Below are 23,726 nucleotides of genomic sequence, written 5' to 3'. Positions count from 1 at the left end.
AGAACTTCTAACTTTCTATCAGCTTCCCTATTGGCTTGACTTGTGGGGAGTCTGTAGGGACCATTGGAGATCGTGATCGTGTGATCATTGAGATGGTGCAGTGGCCATAATTTTGCAGTTAAAACTGGTCATCATAGAAATTTCAATTGCACAGGATTAACGGATCCCAGATTTTTTTACACATTATTTATTTTAGCAGAGTTTAAGTACCTCGATTCAAAAATTGTTGCAACTTTGGGGTACAAACAGACAAATAGATATACACAATGAGAATTTCAGTAGTACATTCATGAGAAATCATATAAAACTTTCAAATAAATTAAGTGAATACATAAATACTTCTATTTTTAAAAATTATCCATTATAGGACTGTTTCTTAACAGCAGAAGTTTGTTTTCATCAAGCTAGTCACTACTAGGCTTAGAATTCTTTCCTGGTCAATTGTACCAACTCGAACCATATGCATATTAAGGGTTTTTTGACACAATATTCATCATTTTACGCCACATTTCCCTTTTTAACTTTACTGTCTTCTGACTGGAAAATTCTTCACTGCTCCTTTTTAACTGTTTTAAGTAATGTGAGGCCAGAAATCAATTCAATGCTCATCTAAATCGTAGATAATTTATGAACAAGCAAAAGGACAGTTTTTCCTAATGACATTTTATTATCTACTGTCTTGTTTATTTTGGAATCTAAAGTACAAAAGCACTTTAAGTATGGAACTTGTACAAAACTTTGTTGTTTTACACTTAAAGCCATTTTCTTGAAAAGCTGCTCAAACATATCCATAGTATGCCTTTCCACAATCTATTTTTACACATAAGACACCAAGAAAAATGTGCTATTTGACAAAAGTACCATGGTCAGGCTGCAAGTGATAAAGTACTAAACTGTGCAGAAAAATGACCGGCATAGTTACTGTCCAGGAGCTGTCTATTAGTAAGACCGTCCCAAGTGTAAATTTATATTCAGTAATTTGTACCATCACCCATGCAGTATCACTGTCATGCAAACATGGTAATAAAGAAACACATTTCTTGCTGTCAAGAAAATGTCTAGGAAAATTAATCAACCATTCATCCATCCAGGCTCTTTGCATACCCTTTTCTCAAAGAGGGAAAGCTAAGAGATTCTTTGCGTGTTCCGTGCACTCATTGCAATAGACTATCGAATCCATCAAGCTTGAGTTGATTTATTGAACTGTCTCTTAGCACAGCAGTACTACTACAGCAAATGAACTGATAACAACTTTAAAAAAAAAGACTCAGTAATGTTCAGCAGTATCTGATGCATTAAGTTCCTTCTCACAGATTAAAGATTTTTTAAAAGTCTTGAATCGTGGCTCAGCAAACAACTGAGTATTGCAAAATGATAAAAGTTAGCATATTTGGAAAACAATTTAAAGACGCTACTAATGCCCTTCTCATGCATATAATCAAATATATTAATACATTTTAGCATGGATGCAATTAAATTCCAGCACATCTTGGCATTCAGCAAATTTGCATTTACACAGTTGTGCTGATGGACAAATTGTTTCAGCAAAAGAATAAAGATAGTTCTCTGTGTATCTTGAATATATATTGTTATATTCATATAACTTCTGAGACAGTATCCCAGATAGGTTTCTACTCCAGGTTTGGATGGAGAATTCCAATTTCAAAGAGTGAAATCCATTATCAGGTTCCCCCTCCTGCTCTCCACAAATCTCTGCAACTAGCTCTTTCTGTCAGATTTGAACCCAAAGGTGCTTTTTCAAGAGGCAACTGGACTTTCCTGGTTTTTCTTTGAAGACATTTTGCTTCTCATCCAAGAAGCTTCTTCAGCTCTGACTGGATGGTGGGGAATGGAAAGATTAACTGGAAGGATCCAGTCTGAGCTGAAGAAACTTCTTGGATGAGAAGCAAAAGTCCAGTTTCTTGAATGAGAAGCGAAAGTCCAGTTGCCTTTTGAAATAAGCACCTTTGGGACAACCATGACCTGGATGACTGAGAATCCCCATAGATTATCAGATTTGAATTTCCTAAAAGGAGATACAATGTCAAGGGGACAAAGATAGGCTATTCTGCTAGTCTTTGACATATTTAAGCATATCTCTCTCATTATTTTGAATGAGAACTTTGTCTTTTTTTTTCTTTGGATCATCTGCGGGAAAGCTAGTAGAAAGCAGGTGCCTCTACATTGGTGCACTTTAGCTGATGAAGCCGACTGCTTTTTCGGGAGATAGTCCTATTTGCTCAGATTGGATATACATTCCAACTAAATCCATAGGCATCAGAATCTGCAGGGGAGAGTCAAAACCAACAGGATGGCAGAGAGAACGTCACAATGCAAATCCTACTCATTTCATATGTGTATTGGTTATCATCACACACATTTAGGATGTTTGGAGCTTGTATCCCTATTCTCCATTTGGCATCTTGCTTTTTTCCCCATATACGTACATAAATGCAGCTGTTAGAGGGGAAACTTTTTAAGTGGATATGCATATGATAGCCTAATAATCAAATATCCACATGCTTAGAAAGAGTTCTTCTGCAAAAATAGCAATCTGCAACAATATATAAATGTGCTACAACCCACAGAGTCCATTCATCACTCAGTAGCTTTAGTTCTTTTTCATAAAGATATGTGACCTCTGCCCATTAGATTTCATTAGCAGGGCACCATGCAAGGTTTCTTCGCAGATGACAGAATAGAAAGCTAAACACCATCGCCTAAAGGATTCATGGGAACAAGCCCATCTTCAATCTTTGTCCCTGGGAGGCACTTTTAACACCTGCCAACCACAGCACTATCATCAGAAAAACATTTACAGATTTATCTTCAGGCTGGTGATTATAAGAGATAATTTGTTTGGAGTATAGATAAAGTTGGTCTAGCATAAACAAACTCGACACTCAAATTACATGATGAACATCATTAACTATTGGTTTAACCACTACTGATCTGAAAAAGATGAGGCATTAGCTCAAAATTATAGAGATTGTTTTTGTTGTTGTTGTTGTTGTTGCTTTAAACTAAAATCTATTAGTCACAAATAGATGAAAATTTTATTGGGGTATTTTACTTTTCCTATTTAGCGAATCCTTCATTTTATATTGCTTAGATATTTTAATTCATATCTAATACTAGAATATTTTATCCCTGATTTTTTTACAGCCCTGAATAGCTATTCTTAAATGCAAGTTTATTTGTTCAAAAATAGATTAATTTAAATAATAATAATACTAAAAACATTATTAATTGGTATTGTGGGTATCAATTAATATAGTTTTAAAACTCCTGTCGCACCAAAATAACTTTTGATTTCTTTTACTGATGTTATCTTTGCAATTACTAGCAGAGTCAAGTTACTTATATGCCATCACATATTTACTCAGAGAACAAGTTGTTTATTAAGCATTGCATATAATACTTTTTTGGCTGGAAAAGCTCACAAACTTAAAAAAAAGTTAGATTATCATAAAAAATATTCAGATATTTTCACAAAATACAGTATATTCTACATCCTAACCAACTATTTTCCAGATGTTATCACTGAAAAATTTATTTTAGTATGTCAGGATTTAAAAACATTTATGATGTTTTTCATATAAATGGACATCACAAGCAGAATAAAGTTGTTAACCATCATGGCATCTGCAGAAAAGACAGCGCTTATACAGGTTTTTGTTAGCCCTAGACAGGCTAGACATAAAGTTTTCTATCCACTTTTTTTCACAAATCATGCATAATTGAAATCCAAAACATGAAAACCAAAGGTACCTAAAGCATTAAAAATCATTGTAAGTCTTCCTGTTCATCTCCCTTATTTGTCCCTTCCAACCTTGTTTCTGAAATATTCTTCTTTCAGTGTCTTTTTTTTTAAATTCTCTTTTATTTTGTTCTCTCCTCTTAAGCCCCAGGCCTCTAGGTTCCCTGGGCAAGCCATTTTTCAAGACTTCTTTCTGCAAGTTCAGGTTTTCCTTTGTGAAGGTTTATTCCCAGCCAAATTAACAATTCTCCTTTCATTTCACAGAAACCAAGTGCAAATTCCTTTCTTCTTTTTTTTGAGCATTTCAAACCATTACTCTCATTCAGACAGTGTCAAGATATCATTACCATAGGCATAATGCAGAATAAGCATAAAACCAAAATATTGCCATGAATTCCTGCCTTATAATAATATGTTACTAATAATATTGTGGAATAAGAATATCAAGGAAACGGAGTTTGAAAACAAGGGTAAAAATTTATGTTCTTCATTAAATCCTCTTGAAAGTGAAAAAACAGTCCTGTTTTCACTTTCCTCAGAAAACAATACAATTTTCACAGAAATATTTTGTCATTAACTGAATCTTATTATTTATTTTACTCATTTGCATGTTTTTACACATACACACACATCAATCAAATAAAATCAAAACAATTATTTTATACCAAAAATTTGAAAATACATTGGTGAAATATAAAACAAGTATTCTAATCATTCTTTGTAATTCCGCTGCTGTTTTGCTAAAGACCCTAGTAAACACTCATGGTTATATGAATTAGAAGATGCCTTTAGCAACTCATTTATTAAACAGTCAGTTCCTTCAGAGGAAATGGTAAGACTCATTATCCTATCAACGATGAAAAAAATATATCCAGATGTCCATCCTATGCAAAATGTTCCAATAGCTGCTGTTGGACATTCACCAGCTGTAAACACATATTTTCCCTGGAATACAGCAAGTAGGACAGATATCTCTAACTGCTTAATCAGTCAATATTTTTAATTTTAAAAGTAGACTCCAAGTATAGAAACCTATCACATGCAGTGAGAACCAACTGGAAATATGAAGCTAAAGAAGGAGGGCTATTCAGTCTGCTGAATTTTGAGATTTGTAAAAGTCTAAAAGAAATGTGTTTTGGTTAAAAAGATCTAAAAGCTTGAGGAGGACTGAATATTTTAGGGGCACTAAGCATTTGCAAAAGCTATGGAATGCTTAATGTTAATTAGAAATAAACTTATAAAACTTAGAGATGGGAAAAGAATGCATTTCTAGAGGACAGTTAATAATCAAAGTGATTTATTACAAAGGAGATTATAATTTATGAGCTCAACAATTTACATGTTGCTTCCCAATCCTAGACCCTTTACCAATGAAATAGCAATCAAGATCCAGAACACAAAATATTAATATATTCACCAGAACTAAACTGGATTAAGGTTATTGTGTTTAATATCATGCTATATCTTGCACTGACAAGAAGGATTTATTTACCAACTTACCAAGTTAAGGATGCTGAGCTCCCATTGATTTTACTTCATAATTGCTTTTCATATCAGCCCAACCCTTTTCTACAGAAGGAATAATTAGGTACTTCAGCATGGAAGCCAGTGCAGTTGCATATATTAATACTATAACATAAATCTAGAGCATGGGTGTCAAACTCACGTAGTCATGGCAGCGGCGGGACTTTTTCCCCCTTTGCCAAACTGGGCGTGGCCAGAGTGTGACACATCCAGCCTGCAGCTGGGAGTTTGACAGCCATGATCTAGAGTGTTGCTGTGATGCTAAACTCTGTGTTGTTTTGTGTTGTTTTTGACTTAGCACAGGTACGAGCAACTATGACTCAGTCATCACCTGTGGACTTCAACTCCCAGAATTCCTCAGCCAACCTGGCTCAGGATTTCTGGGAGTTAAAGTCCACAGGTCATAAAGGGACCTATCTAGGAATAACTATGAGTAGTTATGGCCTCCTTTAGCCTGGAAAGATAAATATGGTTAAAACAAATAACCGTCCCCAAACTTTGAAGACACTAACACATTGCAGTATCCTCCCAGATTCAAACTAACATTGTTCCATTGGACAGAGTGGGCAAAAACTCAGTTGGATTCATAGCTGTCATGTCTTCTTAGAATCCTCAATATCAAATTGCAAACACTCACTTTATAATTCCCTATCTGGCTAAATAGCCAAACATTTATTTCATACAATTTTGTTTCCTTGAATGGGACTAAATTTTGTTACATTTACATTTGTTACATTTGTAAAACTAAACATGCTGTGATTGCCTTAATAACTTATACTGGCTTATTAACTTATACTGGCTTATTTTATTTGAAATAGAAACAATTAAATTGCTTCAGTTATTGGTCTACCTATAGAATTTTGGCCAGTGACATAATAAAAATTATTTTCATAGATGAGTGTTAAAAGATCCTCCAAGATACAATACTGTTCAATTTTCCACTTTGTTGGGAACAGAACACTAGTATTTGAGCGCAAAATTGGGAATTTGAACTTTGAAAAATCTCTAAAAATAGTATGAAAAAATAATAAATCTTTCAGTAAGGCAGAATGAGATGAGGGTATGCCTCCATAACATTTCAGATTTGTTATAAATGAACTCTCTTCTATTGTGCAGTAGAAGAGATTTTCCATAAAACCCTGGAAAATGTCAGAGATATGAGAAAGTATTTCCATTCTTCTTTTTACCCTGCCAACGCACTCTAATCTTATTATAGGATTGTTCTTCTGTAACAATTTTCAGTTAGACATTCTAAGTATTAGGGTAAACAAAATAAGTAATATGGAAGAAAGCCTTTGGTGTCTAATCAAATATCCAACAACCTCACTTAGTATCCTTTTTTTCCTCAGTTTAAAATACATTGACTAGAAACTAGGATTGAAATAATGGTTTCAATAATTAAAGACAATTAATATTGCCTTTAAACGGTGTGGTGGCTCGGTGGCTAAAACTCTGAGCTTGTCAATCAGAAAGGTTGGCAGTTCAAATCCCTAGAACCGCGTAATGGAGTGAGCTCCTGTTACTTGTCCCAGCTTCTGCCAACCTAGCAGTTCAAAAGCAAGTAAAAATGCAAGTAGAAAAATAGGAACCACCTTTGGTGGGAAGGTAACAGTGTTCCATGCACCTTCGATGTTTAGTTATGCCGGCCACATGACCACAGAGACATCTTCAGACAGCGCTGGCTCTTTGGCTTTTAAATGGAGATGAGCATCACCCCCTAGAGTCAGGAATGACTAGTACATATGTGGGAGGGGAACCTTTACCTTTAATATTTTATTGCCTTAATTGCCTAATATTGACAATTCACATTTTATTTATTCATTTTCTGTGTTTCTCATCTTGTTAGTGTACTTTGCTTAACACTGCCAATCCTGTAAGGAAATAACGCAGGTGTACAGTACAGTTGGTCCTCGACTTACAACAGTTCATTTAGTGACCGTTCAAAATTACAACGGCACTGAAAAAAGTGAGCTATGATTGTTTTTCTCATGACCATTTGTAGCATTCCCAAGGTCACATGATCAAAATCCAGCTTCTTGGGAACTAGTTCATATTTATGACGGTTGCAGTGTCATGGGATCATGTGTGGAGCTTTTGCGACCTTCTGAACAAGGTCAGAAGCCAGATTCGTTTAAACACCGTGCTACTGACTAACTTAACAATTGAAATAATTCACTTAACAACAGTGACAAGAAAGGTTGTAAAATAAGGCAAAACTCACTTAACAAATGTTTCACATAGAAATATAAATGTTGGGCTCAAAGTAGGACTTTCCTGTATAGGTACAAGTGAAGAAACATCTGTATTTCCCAACAATTACAGCCACCAGGTGGCGGTGTTAAACTATCTGTACTCAGAGCAATCTTGTTTTTCTTCTTGAATTAAATATTGTAGTCAGATTGTTCTAGGTCTCTCCCTTCCATTTCTTCTTTAAAGAACCGAGAGCCACTGAGAAGGAAGGAAGTGAGGCAGAAGCAGCAACATCAAATGAAGTGACTTAACTGAAGCCCAGCCTTGCTTTATATAAAACATAGTTCCTTTTAATACTGTATAATTAAGTTGCTTTTCTCAATTTTACACATTTTTTTCCTACTTTCATTTTAGAAAAACAGACTATGCAATTTGTAAATATAGACAAGGACTACATTTGCTTGTTAAATGTAGTGAATATGGAAGATGTAAAGAGACAGCCAAGTGTAATCAGAATAGAAGATACCAAAACCAGACATTCAAGTATATAATATACAAATAAGAAGTCACCAGTTGACCTATGTGAAATACATGAGTTTTAATCTCAGAATACAGAATGAGTAGTACTCTATTATTAACATATTCTGAAAACTAAGTAACAATTTCCTAAAACCTTGAAACAAAAACCTTTTAACAGAAAATGATGCATCAAACTCAAACAATCCATCAAGGTTGCTAATGGATGTTAATAGCATCTATTGCAGCATAATGCTACCTTCCCAATAGCTATTTGTTGAGAGTGTGTGTGTGTGTATACAAGAGCTCTATGTCTAATCCCAGAAGACATCCTTCATTTATTTATAATCATTTGGTTCAAACTACAAAAAATGCCATGATACATTCATTTTTCTAGCCAGATTGGCAACCCAAAAAGCTGTGCACAAACTGGAGGAATAGGATGATAACATGGACTCATCTTTCCAGAACATGGATTTATCTGTTCTGGAAACAGATAAGGAGCGCTGGGAAAACTCACCAGTAGTCACAAATGAGTTGTATGAGCAGCAAAGGAACAGACAGATAAGGAGGAGGTAAAGCTGCTTACAAGCAAGCCTTTCTTTGTTTCTTTGGCACTGGTATTTATATGCAGTGGTAAAGATTGTGTGTTAATAAACATGTAAGGTAAGGATTCCCCTTGAACAAATGTGCTAGTTGTTCCCGACTCTAGGGGGCAGTGCTCATCTCTGTTTCAAAGCTGAAGAGCCAGCGCTGTCCAAAGACAACTCCATGGTCATGTGGCTGGCATGACTAAATGCCGAAGGCACACAGAACACTGTTATCTTCCCACCAAAGGTGGTCCCGATTTTTCTACTTACATTTTTACGTGCTTTTGAACTGCTAGGTTGGCAGAAGCTGAGACAAATAACGGTAGCTCACTCCATTACGCAGCACTAGGGATTCGAACCACCGAACTGCCAATCTTTTTGATCGACAACTCAGTGTTGTAGCCACTGAGCCACTGCGTCCCTCATGTATATAAACATGCAGTAACTCTTTAAAGAGGTATAGTTCCATGAACCTCTTCATTATAAAGCCCATATTTTCTTTTGTGTCAAAATACCTAAACAGTTCCCCATAATTTATGTTGTGGGATAACAACCCCCCTCAAGTAATATTCACTCAAAATAAAAATTGAGGCTAATATTCTGAAACTATTATTTCTAAATGTTAGACTCTTAATATTTCTAAATATTTCATGCAATCTGAATTCATTACAATGGCTCTTTACTCATTACAATGGCATTCATCTACTCATATGCATCCATGTGAGTTGGGTTTTTAATTATCTCAACAAAAATTCATGTTTGCTTTCTTAATCATTTAAAGGTTTCTACAAACGATGGAAACTGTTCAAACTCATACAAAGAAAGATACAACTTTTGGCAAACTATTTTAAGCAATGAAACTTAAAGGTCATAATGGGTTTTTGGAGGGAAGATTATCTACAGATTGTCATACAATTAAAAAAATATCTTTAATTTTAAAAATGTATAATGTTGAATTGCATCAGACATGAAACACTGGATTAATGTCAATAGTTCAATAATTAGATTCTGTATATTTAAAATATTTAATTAATGAACTATTGACATTAATCCAGTGTGGGAATGAGTTGTTAGTTTCATATGAAAAGAGGTTGAAATGCCTTTGTGCATTTTGGTTATTATTTGACTATCTCTGGATATGAACATTTACTTTGAAATTAGGTTTCCTGGCCACTGGGTGGCTGCAACTTTCCAGAAAAACATCATTTTACACAGAATGCTTCTCAAAGTTTTTCTAACAAGCAAGTTGGTGTTTGGGAGATTATATTCATTGAGTTCCACTGACACAATAGCAGACTTAAAAGTATTAGGTATAAGTTGCATTGCATCAATGCAATGCCTGGTCACAATAAGATGGGAAATTACAGCACTCATTGTTGTTATTGTTGTTGTTTTGTTTATGATGCCATAATCTGAATTTCAGAGTAGGGTCCATAGGAATTTTAGACAAGAAATTCCTTTTCAGTGTATTTTACCCAACAGCATTCTTGCCTTGATAGGGAAGAATGCATGCACTTTTCTGAGCTTCTTGGAAAAATAATTTATGAATGAGTGGTATGAATGAGTGATAATAAATGTTCACTTATAAATACAATTAATTAAATTATTAAAAAATAAATCTACTTTTTCAGCGATTGTAAAACTCCATGTTTTTATTATATATCATTCTTCCATGTGCCCAAGAATGGTGATGCTAACTGTATTCATACTGATGCCAACAGTCTCAACACCAACATCAACTAATGAATGAAAATATTACCCTGAAAGGTTGATTTCAACTTCCATAATAGAAAATAACAAAAATTAACTTCGTTATAGTGATGACCACAGTAACACAAGCACAATTAACTTGATATCCCGGGATTATTTGCAACTTTTTCTAAAGTGGATCCAAAAATTAGGAATAGTACTTCATGTGTTGTTGAACTTTTTAATATGCAACCTTAAGTTTTTAATACAGATAATTCAGCTACATTAAGTCAGGTTATACTGGATTGAGAAAAACACAGATGATTGCATAGAATAATTTTCTAAATGCTTAAATATTTTTCTCCTATACTGAAATTTAATAGGATTTCAAAATGTATTTTCTATGTGCTACTATATATTGAATCAAAATAAAAATAACAAGAAATCCAAACCATTGTCCTTGATCCTCATAATACCCTATTTATTTCAGAAAAAACTTGGGATCAAATTATTGTACACTTCATCAACTTCTCAGCATGTTAGATAATGAATGTTTCATTTACATTGCTAATTGACAAGCCATGGTTCCTTCAACCTCTAACCCTTAAGATTTATCACATTATCACCATATGTCAATATAATTGCACTTTCCAGATTTAAACAAAAAGAAAGCTTATAAAAGAACTTATTAATGTAAAAAAATAATACTAAGTATAGACATAAATTCACAAAAGGTCAACATTAATATTTAGCTATTTTTTTAAAAAAATGCTCATACCCTTCTTCAGTAAATATAGGAAGTTAAATTCTAAATTAGAATATTATGATAAAACTTTAACTGAAATAGAAGTGTTACTTTAATTTTCAAGGAAAGAATGTGTTTCATAAAAGATGAAAAGAGGGACAGATTTAAGGTAAAATATAAAAGTCTATGCTTATGGGTAAAGTTGTTCCGAATTTAAAACATGTGTCTCTGGTGATAATACTGGTGCAACCTTAGTACCAGTTTTAGAAGCCAGAACATCCAAAGTTGAGTATATACTCTTGATATTATTAGGTGTGTCAACTTGTAATTTCTTCCCTAGTTTGTGTGCTGATAAATTGAATACTTTGTGATTGACCATAGCTACCATGTTAGCCATTTTCTGTATATACAAGCTAGTCCACAACATTTTCTCCTTAATATTTGCTGATGTAATAGAACAACTGGACAGGAAGTGAGGGGGAGAATAATTCTGGCTAATACATGCTGCTAATACATTTATAATGTATTTTATTTATGTTTGTGATTCGTTATCTTTCATTACAAATTACATTCAGCAGGCATAAAAGGGGATCTCTATATTGAACCGGTTCTAAGGATTGAGTCAATCCTGAACTAAGCTACTGACAAAGATACATTTGCACTGTTGCAAAGCAATATCCAATAAGAGGAAACCTGAGTAAAAGCCACTGAATCTGAGTAGAAAGCTCTTAAGATCAGTATTAAACGCAGGAAATCAAGGGTGAATATTGCACTTATGTAGCACATATCCTTGATTCTCAGGTATCCCAAGGGGATTTGCAATCCTGCCTCTCAGTCCAACACTGCACTTCACAAAAAATGCACTTGGGTTACACCAGAGTGCATGTTTACCGCCAGATCTTTAAGGCACGCCAAAGAAAGTGTTAATTAAAAAAAAATAAGACTGCAAAAGCCTTATGCAACTTTCCTTTTCCTCCTAAAGAAGAATTTCACATTTAAACTTAGGACAAACAAGAGAAAATAGCAGCAAAACTATTATGGAATCAAGTGTATAGGGAGTTACTAAAGCTAGCCAGTGTTCCGTGTGCCTTCGGCGTTTAGTCATGCCGGCCACATGATCATGGAGACATCTTCGGACAGTGCTGGCTCTTTGGCTTTGAAACGGAGATGAACAGTGCCTCCTAGAGTTGGGAACATCTAGCACATATGTGCAAGGGGAACTTTACCTTTAATGCTAGCCTTCACATACTGTAGCAATTATTCATGAGCATCTATCCTACAAATCCTGACATTACTAGCACAAAAATATATTAGGTTAAACATTGCTATCCCTATTCACCAAACAGTGTTTGGAACTAGCAAAATATCACAGTTAGAAATGGGTGTTACAAAACCTGTCGATTTACATTAAAAAGCTGCTATTTTTGCTTGAGAAGAACAGAAAGACATGAAAAGCTTTTAACAACATATATCAAACTGTGCATTTGATGATATGAGTTAGATATATGCATATTTCAGTTGTCCATTTCCAGCTGCTTTGTGGCATCAAACTTTTTTTATGTTAACAGATCACATTATTATCACATTTAGAAAAGAGTAATGGCATAGGGCGTTGATACATCGTTGGCAGCACAGAGTGCTATTTGAAACATGTTTAGTCTTTGCATTTCTAATAGTAGGCCGGAGATGCACGAATTTTAGCATTAAGCTGATGTTTCATGATATAAAATGATTTAGCACAATAAATGAATATACTGTACTGTAAGTTCCATAGAAAATGTCTTTTGCCATGAAGAATGATTAAGAAAGTAGTCTCCCCTCAATAGCTAAAATGGCTATATCAAGTTTTGTTTTGATATTACGCCATAATATTCTGAAATAGCAACAATGGTGACAAATGTGATTTTAAAAATAAAATAAAAATATAACATTCTAGTGAGTTTCTAAAGGTAAAGGTAAAGGTTCCCCTCGCACATATGTGCTAGTCATTCCCAACTTCAGAGGGCGGTGCTCATCTCCGTTTCAAAGCTGAAGAGCCAGCACTGTTCAAAGATGTCTCCGTGGTCATGTGGCCGGCATGACTAAACGCCCATGGACAAGGTGCATGGAACACTGTTACCTTCCCACCAAAGGTAGTTCCTATCTTTCTACTTGCCTTTTTACATGCCTTCGAACTGCCACTTGGCAGAAGCTGGGATAAGTAATGGGAGCTCAGTCCGTTACGTGGCACTAGGGATTCAAACCTTCAAATGCTGACCTTTCTGATTGACAAGCTCAGTGTCTTAGCCACTGAGCTCACGCAACCCTACAAGTGAGTTTCTACTGAGCCCTTAAACCAAAAAACAACAACACCTGAGGACTAAAATTTGAAATCATCTCAGCAAGCATGCATATTGGACCATAAATATTAAGTGATTAGATCAGGTCTCAAGGAATAGAGTAGAGTAGAACAGAACAGAATTTCAGTTCCCTGGAAAAGGCCTAGGTGCTGACAAGACTTCAACAGCTCCATATATTAAAATTTTAACAGCAAGGCCCAATTCTGTGCCCACTAATAAATGGCAGCATCTGACATTCACAGGCATTATAGAAGATCCAATAATTAAGTAGGACTGTATGTTCCTAAAGATGAAAGCATTGCAGGACAGAAGTGTCCCAGAACTGGGAATTTACGAAAGGCAAAGTTTTATTATCAATAGCTTCCATGAATTTGGTTACAAGTATACATAAGGACTAATGGTGCATTTACTGATGAAAAGGTCTGTGTTTCAGCTAGGCAATCTGGGGAAGTTAAATAGGCCTCCCAAAGATGCCAATAATTTCTGTACTGATTTATCTTTTTATATGGATTTCCAAAGAATTCCCACCCACCCTAACAACATGCATTATGTAGAATCAAAGTTTGTTTAACTATGCTTTATTATATAAACCATTATATAGTTAAGTAGACAAATGTTAAGCTATAAAACATCGTTTATTATTATAGTACGACTAGGTTCAAGAATTGCATTATTTTCACTTAGTAAGCTTCTAAGGTAGCTAACCTCCTGGCTATCTGTGTATTGACAAAACAATGAAGTATCACTTTAGTGTACAGACAAATTAATGTTTCAAGTCCATTTTAGTAATTATCTAAATTTGAAGCAGTCTCAGAAGGCATCACATTTTTAAGCCTATGCAGATGTGGTGTTTATTATTACAGATGTGAGTTTTAATTTGACCTAGAGCATCAACAATATCACCCCTACTCTCCTCCATAGTGGTACACAAGTTTAAATGATAGCTTTGTGAACAGAAGGTATTTGATAATGGATCTCTAACTGGCCCATTTATTCTTAGAAGGTGATTACTTAACTAGGAATACATATGACAGGACAAAATCAAAGTATACTTCCTGCTGTACAACAGATACATCAAAACATCACCTATAGGCAGAAATTATCTGATACTTGAAAATAAGTTTAATCTGTTTGTGTATAGAATATTTTGAAGATCCAAAAATATGATATATGTTCTTTTACAAAGAATGCAATTAAAATAATATCTATATACACACTGCAAATGTAGTACAGATAACACATTCATTTAAGCCCATTTATGCACATTAGTAACACACCATGTGGCAGAAAGACTAGGACTACAAGAAGACCCCTTGGCGATTTATTTTATATTAAATCCCTAATGGCCTCTCCTTATCTTTGCAAAAATATGCACAGAAGTCCAGACTATGCAGCCATTGAAGTGAATGGTTATTTATTTGCTAAACAAAAACTTCATGTTTAATGTTCCTTAGACATAAGGTAGCCTGCAAAAGTCACATTCCTAGAGCTCCATAAATCATTTATTTTTCGTATCCTATGTCTTTGTAAGAAGTATCTGGAGATATATTTTTTATAAAGTCTGGAATTTATTTCATGTGTCATTATTAAAATATTAAAGAGTGCCTTACTTTTGTTGGGTTTTCTAAATTGAAATTGAATTTTTATAATCAGCCTGAACGTAGTCCGTAAAGTAGTATTTAAGGCTTTGTACAATCTAGAAATTATTAAAACACTTTGTAATGATTTTAACTGGGAAAAAGGGCATATCCTAGGGCTCTAATTTTTGAACCAAGGTACCTCAAATGCACTAGTTTAGAGAATTCATCCAAAATCCATAACCCGTGACTCCTGTGGAATTGAAATTTGGCAAGTTTTATAAAACATTTTAGGACATAAAAGATATAAGACATTTAGGACATAATACAAAATATTAGATATATCTATCTAATCTATCTCTGAAAAGATGACCCAATGGTTGTCTAGCTATGATCTAATACAAGACCTCTCATGTGATCGAAACTCTGAAAAATGTAAGTCTCCTTATGTCCAGCTCAACTCCTGGTGATTTTATGTTATACAGTTTTCTTGGCAGCAATTATCTATGTCTTTCTGCAGTGGCATCCAAGAACAATATTCCATCAGAAATTTTTACTTCTACTTTTCAAAACATCCCATCAATATTAGACATATTTGACAAATTTATATTTTGTAATGTCCCCCCCCCAAAAAAATATTTAAAACCAAGCAGAATGACAGATATCAATGCTACAGTTCAATCTATAATGTTTAGCAATATGCCCACTAACAAATAATTTTAAATTCCTAGGAGATAAATATGCCAATCACAGTATGTGGTGCATATCTCTTACCATGTAGCAGATACCATTATGATAAGTATGTTTGCAAGAATAATCAATCACTGATATCATGCATTTATTTAATGGGAAAATTAGAAAAGCTGAAAATAGTGTATTATCTGGGTGAACACATAATCTTTTTATTTTTTTCAAACAATATTTAATCCACATTTCCAATTATTTTTAAGCAACTATATTATGGCTACATTGGCAAAGAAGGTTCATTGATACCCATAACCTTTCTCTGCTTAGTTGTGGGAGAACTGGTAGTGGAAATTTTGAGTAGTTTGGAGAACTGGTAAATACCACCTCTGACTGGTATTATCTGTATTATCTGCCTTCTGAGTCCCAGCTGATCAGGAGGAAATGGGGATTGTGCAGTAACCTTCCCCTGGAGTGGGGAGGGAATGGAGATTTTACAGTATCTTTCCCCTGCCATGCCCACCAAGCCACATCCACCAAACCATGCCCACAGAACCGATAATAAAAATCTTTGAATCCACCACTGCAGAACATGGCCCCAACAATTTAAGAATTGTCTCTATATAATGGCAGTTGCACTACTTCTATAATCCTTCAACCTGGATAACCACAGGTAAGGATGGAGAGACTACAGATTATGATACTACAAATTATGAGTGTATTATAATATTAAAACCTTGTTTTGCCAATGCTGTTAGCCCTGAAAAGTCTGGATTAGTTTTTCTGGTCCTTATTACTTTAAACTTTAATTGGAGATGATAGAAGTTTATCTGGGATTTCTTTCATAGAAACATGTAGCTATGTCTATTTGTAAGATTAGGATTGGGTCCCCTTCTTTCATTACTATCTTGTTATGTGTAAGTAGACATACACAACAGAGAAAATGTTAATAAAATGATAAATCCCAACCGTAAGTCACTCCCTATGGTATGAATGTCAAACTGACAGCATCACTTTGCTGTTACATGACATTTCGCAACATTTTTTCCCATTTGCAGAACTGGGGTGTGCATTGGTCTGCGCAAGACACATCCAGTCTGCAGGCTGCCAGTTTGGCACCCCTGCCCTATGGCAATACTTCCCAAACCTAGGTAAATTAAGCCAAACTGGTTAAAGCTGGTTTTTCTTTGGGTAACAACACACAAAACCATTATCTAATTTCTACAGAGACATTAAAGAAGGACTTTCTGATAAGTGGTTTTGGGTAATGAAGGCAAATGTTTAGGAACTGGTTTAATTAGGAAATGCACTTACCAGGCTTTAAGGGGCTTTCTGCAATCTATGGTCTTGACAACCATAGATACAATGATTCAGGCCTTGTGTTGTTTGAGGATTGTTTGAGAATATATTTCAAATGTCCAAACTGGAAAAAAACCCTATTCTAGAATATTAACATCACAAATTAAGTCAAAAGAAATCCATCAACAGTTTTAAAAATCCATATAGCAATAAAAAAGATATAAGAATTACTCTTCAGGTAATTTCTGGTGAAAGCTTCCAGTTTGATTTTTCCTTACCTCCAAATTGATATATATGGTACTAACTGCTACTTTTATTTCTCCATCTGACACCTCTTTGAGATCTTTGACCAAAGCTTCCTCAATCCTCAGCTCTGTGAAACAGATAGAAAACCATTCAGTTTTGCTTAAAATAATTTTTGTCAAGTATAAGTTGTGAGTGTGTATGTGTATGTGTGTGTACAAACATATACAAAAGAGAAGGTTTCTAATTTTCTTCCAAGAAAATATGATAATTAAAAATCCTTTTGATATCAACAAGATACATCTATACTTGGTCAATCTGAGATAAAACTAGATGATCAAAAGTATCTATCAATGCAAACATAATAGGAACCTGTTGGAATATAATTCCTCTCTAGTCAAGAACAATTTCTGTAAAAAAAGGATTATGATAAAGGAATGAAGGAGGGGCAGCAGCTTTACAGAACTTCACATTTACAATGTAATCAGATCATTTTTATTGTTTAATCTTTTACTCAGACATGTTTTCATGTAGAGGAGGTGTGTCAAACTTACAATGACACATTATCATCACATCACAACTTTTCATCCCTTTGCTGAAATGGGGGTGAGCGTGCCCGGCGCATGATGCATCCGGCCCAAGGGGTGCAGGTTTGACACCCCTGATAAAGACATTCAGTAAATAACAACCCATTGCAGAGAGAGCTGCAGTAGCAGCTGGAGTCCATGATGGAGTGTTGTGTTTGCATTTCAGGACCTTGAGAACTGGCTTTCAATGTATTAAATATATGATCTACTGTGTATGATCTACTGTATATTTACATCTATATCAAAGTCCAGATATTCTCCTAAATTATTATTTTTTGGGCCATATATAATGGAAACACTTTGATGCAATAAAAGAATATATACTGTTTAAGCATTTTCAGAATTTTTGGTTCAAAATGACTGGTACTGAATATAAAATAAGCCAGATATATGGAGACATATCTCATAACTTATGTTGTTTAGATTATAGCCAAAAGTCAGACTAGGAACTAAACCATCAATTACTACCCATTAATCCAGTAAAGTTAAGAGTCCGGCAGACATTTAATGAGAAAGTATCAAACAGCTCAATAAAGAATAAAGGGAAAAATTAAAGCAATGCTGTACCATCGGCATGCAGCTGTGCCTCCTGAAGGAAGGTGATAATGTCTTTTCGGGAGGAAAGTTCTGGAAATTTCTCCTCCAAACATGAAAGAACTTCTTCCTGTTCTTCAGGAATCTTGAGGGCATCTTCATTCATGACTTTTGATAGAATGCTCCCTGACATTTTTTAAAAGAAATTTTAAAAAAGACAACTATTATTAAATAATGTAAATAATAATTATTTTTTAAAGCTATATATCCTTTCTTTTCATTCATTATTATTCCTAGTAGTTTCTGTCACATTTCTTCACATTCAATGTGTATCTTTTTAATATATCTGTTCCTACAAATATCTTCTTACCACAAATAAATCATCCTTTGCTTTTAATCTGGAAAAATGTATCTTAGGAGCCACAGTCCAGGGAATACATGTAGTCCTCGATTTAACACCACAATTGAGACCAAAAGTTCTGTTATTAAGTGAGTTAAGTGAGTTTTTCCCCATTTTACCACCTTTCTTGCCACAGTTGTTAAGTGAATCACTGAAGTTGTTAAGCTAGTAACACAGTTGCTAGGTGAATCTGGCTTCCCCATTGATTTTGCTTGTCAAGAGATTGCAAAAAGGGATCACATGATTCCAGAACCATGGAACCATCATAAATATGAGTCAGTTGCCAAGCATCTGAATTTTGATCACATGATCATAGGTGTTGTAACTTGAGGGAAGGACGCAGGAGCCATGGATGTGAGGAACAAGATCTTTATTAAACATAGATGACAGCGATTCCGATTCTGTTACAACTGTCACAATATTTATACCCTCAGGCACCAACTGTCATTTTAACTGTCAATACAACCTCCAATCACAGGCTGTGCTTTGACCCGACCAATTAGAGCGCAGCACAGGCTGTTGCTGGGCATACAATACTCAATAATGGGGATGCTTGTAAAGTGATGAGACAAACTATTGCCTAATTTAAAAATATAGTTATGTGTGTGTGTGTGTGTGTGTGTGTGTGTGTTGCATTTGTGCTGATAAATAAATAAATAAAGGGAACTAGTATAGATCTATTTCAAGCTATTTAGCTCTCATCAGCTAGCCATACCCTTACTAGGATTTGAACCTGTGCTGTAATTACATATTAAGTAGTTGTGTTAACCACTAAGCCACAAGGTTCTCCTCCTTTATCAGCTGAGCCAGGGAAGTAGGTAAATATTTGGGCATACCAGGGGTTGTGACACTAAATACATACATATATATGTATGTATGTATGTATGTATGTATGTACGTACGTACGTACGTACATACATATATACATACATGCCTAAAAGGGATTGCTTGATAATATTATACTACCAGTGCTGGGCTATGCTGAAAAATAAAGGAAAAAAACCTTAAAGCTACCTAATAATTAGCCTTTCTTCTAAGTGAACTAAAAGTTTTTCCCAAAGCGTAATTTCCCCATCTACTGTATAATGTTATTAAAGTAATTTGTGCAAATAAGAATACAGCAACGTATGTTAATGGATGACATTAAAAAGCCAAGGGATGTTTTTGAAGGTTAAATACCTGTATTTATGTATTATTTATTTATTAAATTTGTTGGCCGCTCAGCTCCAAAATGTCTCTAAATGGATTAACTTTTGAACTGCAAAGAGCTTCTGCATAATAATTGTTTCAGGTTTTCTACAATACTATCACAAAAGGCAGACTTTTCACCCATAAGAATATTTATGACAGATCAGACTATTTTGCTACCTAAGACACCTAGTTTCATATCTCCAGGTGGCAATTTCCCTGACAAAACATTCTTTCTTTTTCTTTCTTTCTCTCTCTCTTTCTTTCTTTCTTTTTCTTTCTTTCTTTCTATTTATTTATTTATTTATTTACATTTCTATACTGCTCATCTCACTTAAGCGACTCTTTTTTCATCATTCACTATTTACATTCACTATTTTAACTTGATAGAGCTTTTGTACTTTGCATACCATCTAGATGTACTTTTCTGTGGTTTAATTTCTATTCATATTTGAAAAAAATACATCCTTTTAATACTTTCATGATACACAATGTGCATTAGTGTATCATGAATTAATTAATTAATTAATTAATTAATTAATTAACAAACAAATTAATAAAATAGGAATTGTTTACATGCATGATCAGTTCTGTAGTGAAGAACCAAAATTAACCATCTCTCATCCCTGTTCAAAACAACTGCTATTTTCCATACAGGGAGAAACCAACAATACTGTACAAAAAATAATTTATAAACTATTTAAAGATTCAAAATGGCAAAAGTCTATACTTTTTCTATAGCCAAGAACAATATTTAGGCAATTTTAATGTTGAATTCTTTTCAATCCATTATCCACCTAGTCCCAACAAACTAATAATATATATAATACTATAATAATATAGCACTGCCTCTGTCAATGACTTTTTTGTAAAAATAGTAGAATCTCAGTATAGATGACCCATGTCATGTCTAGTCTGATTTTTCAGGGAATACCAGATCACAATTATGGATATAGTTCTTGGCTATAGAAAAATATGGACTTTTGCCATTTTGAATCTTTAAATAGTTTATAAATTATTTTTTGTACAGTATTGTTGGTTTCGACGTGTATCCTTTCTCTTGACAGGATTGTACAACATGATTGAGCACATATGAAGGCTATACAAGTAGTCCTCAACTTACAACAGTTTTAGTGACTGTTCACATTTATGACAGAGCTGAAAAAAGTGACCTATGACAATTTTTCACATTTATGACCGTTGCTACATCCCCATGGTCACCTGATAAAAATTCAGACACGTGGCAAGTGACTCATATTTATAATGATTGCCCAGGATCATATAATTACCTTTTGTGACTTCTGACAAGCAAAGTCAATGGAAAACAAAAATATGTACACCTATTTGTGAGGTTAGTTGTACATAAAATAGAAGATAAAGAAGACTGTGCTTCAATACAGCCGTGGTGGTACCATGATTTAATTAATTTTATTTTAATTTATTGCTTGTCAACACAATGTAATTATGTAATTGATAGTGAATTGAGCAACAATTGCACACCAGATTTTGCCAAGTCAGTTTAGAATATCAGTTAAGGTGAGACATAAATTCTTGAGCTTAGTAACTTTGTGGGTGGATATTTGCTGTTCAATCAGGCAGCAGAGAGGAACACAAAGAAGCATCCAAACTTCCTTGTTCTACTTCTCTCTGACTTAACCAGCCAAATGGTTGCTTTAATGCTGCCTTTTGCCACTCTCCCTTTCCAGCCCAAATCCTTTGCTTCAAAGGGGCTCAGAGAAAGATATTTATGTCAGGAAAGGTAGATCGAACCTGTTTGATCACATCTACCAAATTGTACTAACCCAAGTTTAACTTCCTAAAGCAATTTATATAACCCCAAAAGCAATAGTTGAAAGACATCAACCTCTCCTGGTTTGTTTTTGTTTTGTTTTGTTTTTAAAAGATCAAGACTGAGTGGCTCTCAATTTTGGGGGCTTCTGTTCCTTGGAGGATGTCATCTTTGGGATTGCACTGCCCCATGTAGCCCTGTTATGCAACTTGGGAATTCTTCTCAACTCAACTCTGTTCAAAGAGCATGTAGCAGTCAGGCCAGGGAAGGCTTTGCACAGCTTTGTGTAGCGTCAGTTGTGCCTGTTCCTAGATTGGAAGATTTTCGTCACTGTCACTCATACCCTGGTCGTCTTCCATGGTATGATTGAGGATTACTGTAATACACTCTACATGGGTCTGCCCTTGAAAATCCTGCTTGGAGAAGATCCTTCTCCAAGCCATCTTTCACATGACCATTTGGTTTTTAATAACCATATAGAAAAAGTTCAAAGAATTTAAGATGCAGGTTGTCTTCCCAAACTCCTTAAAAAGACATTTTAAACACATGTATTCAATACAAGCTGCTAAGAAAAATAACACAATTTATTTCATATTATTTAACAACTGGATGTCGTTTTTGTTCTATAGTTCATTTGTACTGTAATATTTCCCTCACTTAAATTTGTTTTATTTATGTTAGAATCTGTGCACCTTGTGGCATCTTTTATGGCCTCATATAAACAAACAGAAGAGAATGCAATGGCTCAAGATACTTGACAATCAGTTACCAAATTATATCCTTGACAGCTGGCTGCAGCCAAAAATGTAATGATTCAGCAATTTAATGGGTCTTGAATTTGGCAAGAGTTCCCTACAAGCTACCTCTAGGGAAATAAGATGATACAGGTTCAGGTCTCCGGCAGGTTTTCTAATTGTTTGCTTCTGGCATAAATCCAAAGCTGGAGCAGAGCTCAAGTAACAGCAGAGTCTGTCTTGAAGTACAGTGAATCTCAGTTTTGCTCAAATCTACTGGGAAGAATTAATTTATTGTGTAGAATGGAGAATTGGCAAGAGTGCCACTGAAAAGCAGAGCTTTAAAAATGTTTTAAATATGAAACTTACCTCTCATAATTATCTCTGCAAATACTGTATTGAATTATTTTCTTAGTTTGCAGCATTGTTTGTGCTAATGGCAGGCAAGCCTCATTTCTGCGCTTATTATTCTGAATCATACTGATTCATATATCTGTTTTTGGGAAGGTAAATTGTGTAGGCAGAGAAAGAATGTCAATTTTCCCTGTTCAATCTTTTGATTATATGGCTTCTTGTATCTGCTGCAGCTTCAGTACTGCTCTTCTTCCCTACCACAGCTTGTTCAATTTCCTAAAATAATTTAGCCCAATAGTAATCATACAGTGAATGTAATTATGCTATTCTCTGTAACAAATCAAATTTAGCAACTCCTGAACAAAATATTTTCAAAATTAAGGCAAAGTTTCCAGAATATGTTAAACAATTCATTGGCTCCCCTTTTACCTCCTGTGGCTCTAATTTTCCAGAGCAAAAAAGTATTTGCAGGGACAGGTAAAATTGTAGCAATTATTATGATTATATTCTTAGTCCTTCTGTGTTTGCTTTTCGGTAATCTTCTTCTCACACTTCTTTTTTAAAAGCTAAGTTTTTCAAATAAAAATCCCCCACACAATTAGGCACCACATAAATACGATGCATAGAATAGTCCAAAACACATATTTTGTTAGAAAGTTCCCTGAAGATGGGCTGTAGCACAAGTCCTGAAAGTTCGGAAAACTAAACCTCTGGTCCCACTACCCGACCCACATTGGATCTTGCAACAGTATCCTGGAATACCTACATTCACCTTCATTTGCTAAATTTTTCACTTATTCTTCTCTATGCTTCTAAAACTAATTACTATTTTACTTGTTACAGAAATGACCAAACTTTATCTTCCTCATGTATTGATTTATTTTTTTCCAGTTATACAATCTATATGTCTGCTGGACACATACATCATCTCTATGCAGAAACACCAATTTTGTTGCTATCTCTCTGCCAATTCTATCTGAATTG

The 23,726-nt window shown here is 34.6% G+C and overlaps 1 protein-coding gene across 3 annotated transcripts in view; it reads right to left on the bottom strand.

The window, feature by feature from the left end:
* PRUNE2 (prune homolog 2 with BCH domain) overlaps positions 1-23,726 on the bottom strand; it is a 96,582-nt gene that overhangs the window by 47,570 nt on the left and 25,286 nt on the right. For all 3 annotated transcript variants that reach the window (XM_087715969.1, XM_087715970.1, XM_087715971.1), the window contains exons 5-6: positions 18,311-18,463; positions 17,192-17,286 (exon numbers count right to left, since the gene is read on the bottom strand). In XM_087715969.1, coding sequence (XP_087572095.1) covers positions 17,192-17,286; positions 18,311-18,463 — 248 coding nt within the window. The remainder of the gene's footprint in view (positions 1-17,191; positions 17,287-18,310; positions 18,464-23,726) is intronic.

The sequence above is a fragment of the Thamnophis sirtalis genome, unplaced genomic scaffold, assembly GCF_051295495.1.
Source record: "Thamnophis sirtalis isolate CommonGarterSnake01/CBP01778 unplaced genomic scaffold, rThaSir2_p1.2 scaffold_5, whole genome shotgun sequence".
Classification (NCBI taxonomy): domain Eukaryota; kingdom Metazoa; phylum Chordata; class Lepidosauria; order Squamata; family Natricidae; genus Thamnophis; species Thamnophis sirtalis.
This window is presented reverse-complemented; position numbering and strand designations above follow the sequence as displayed.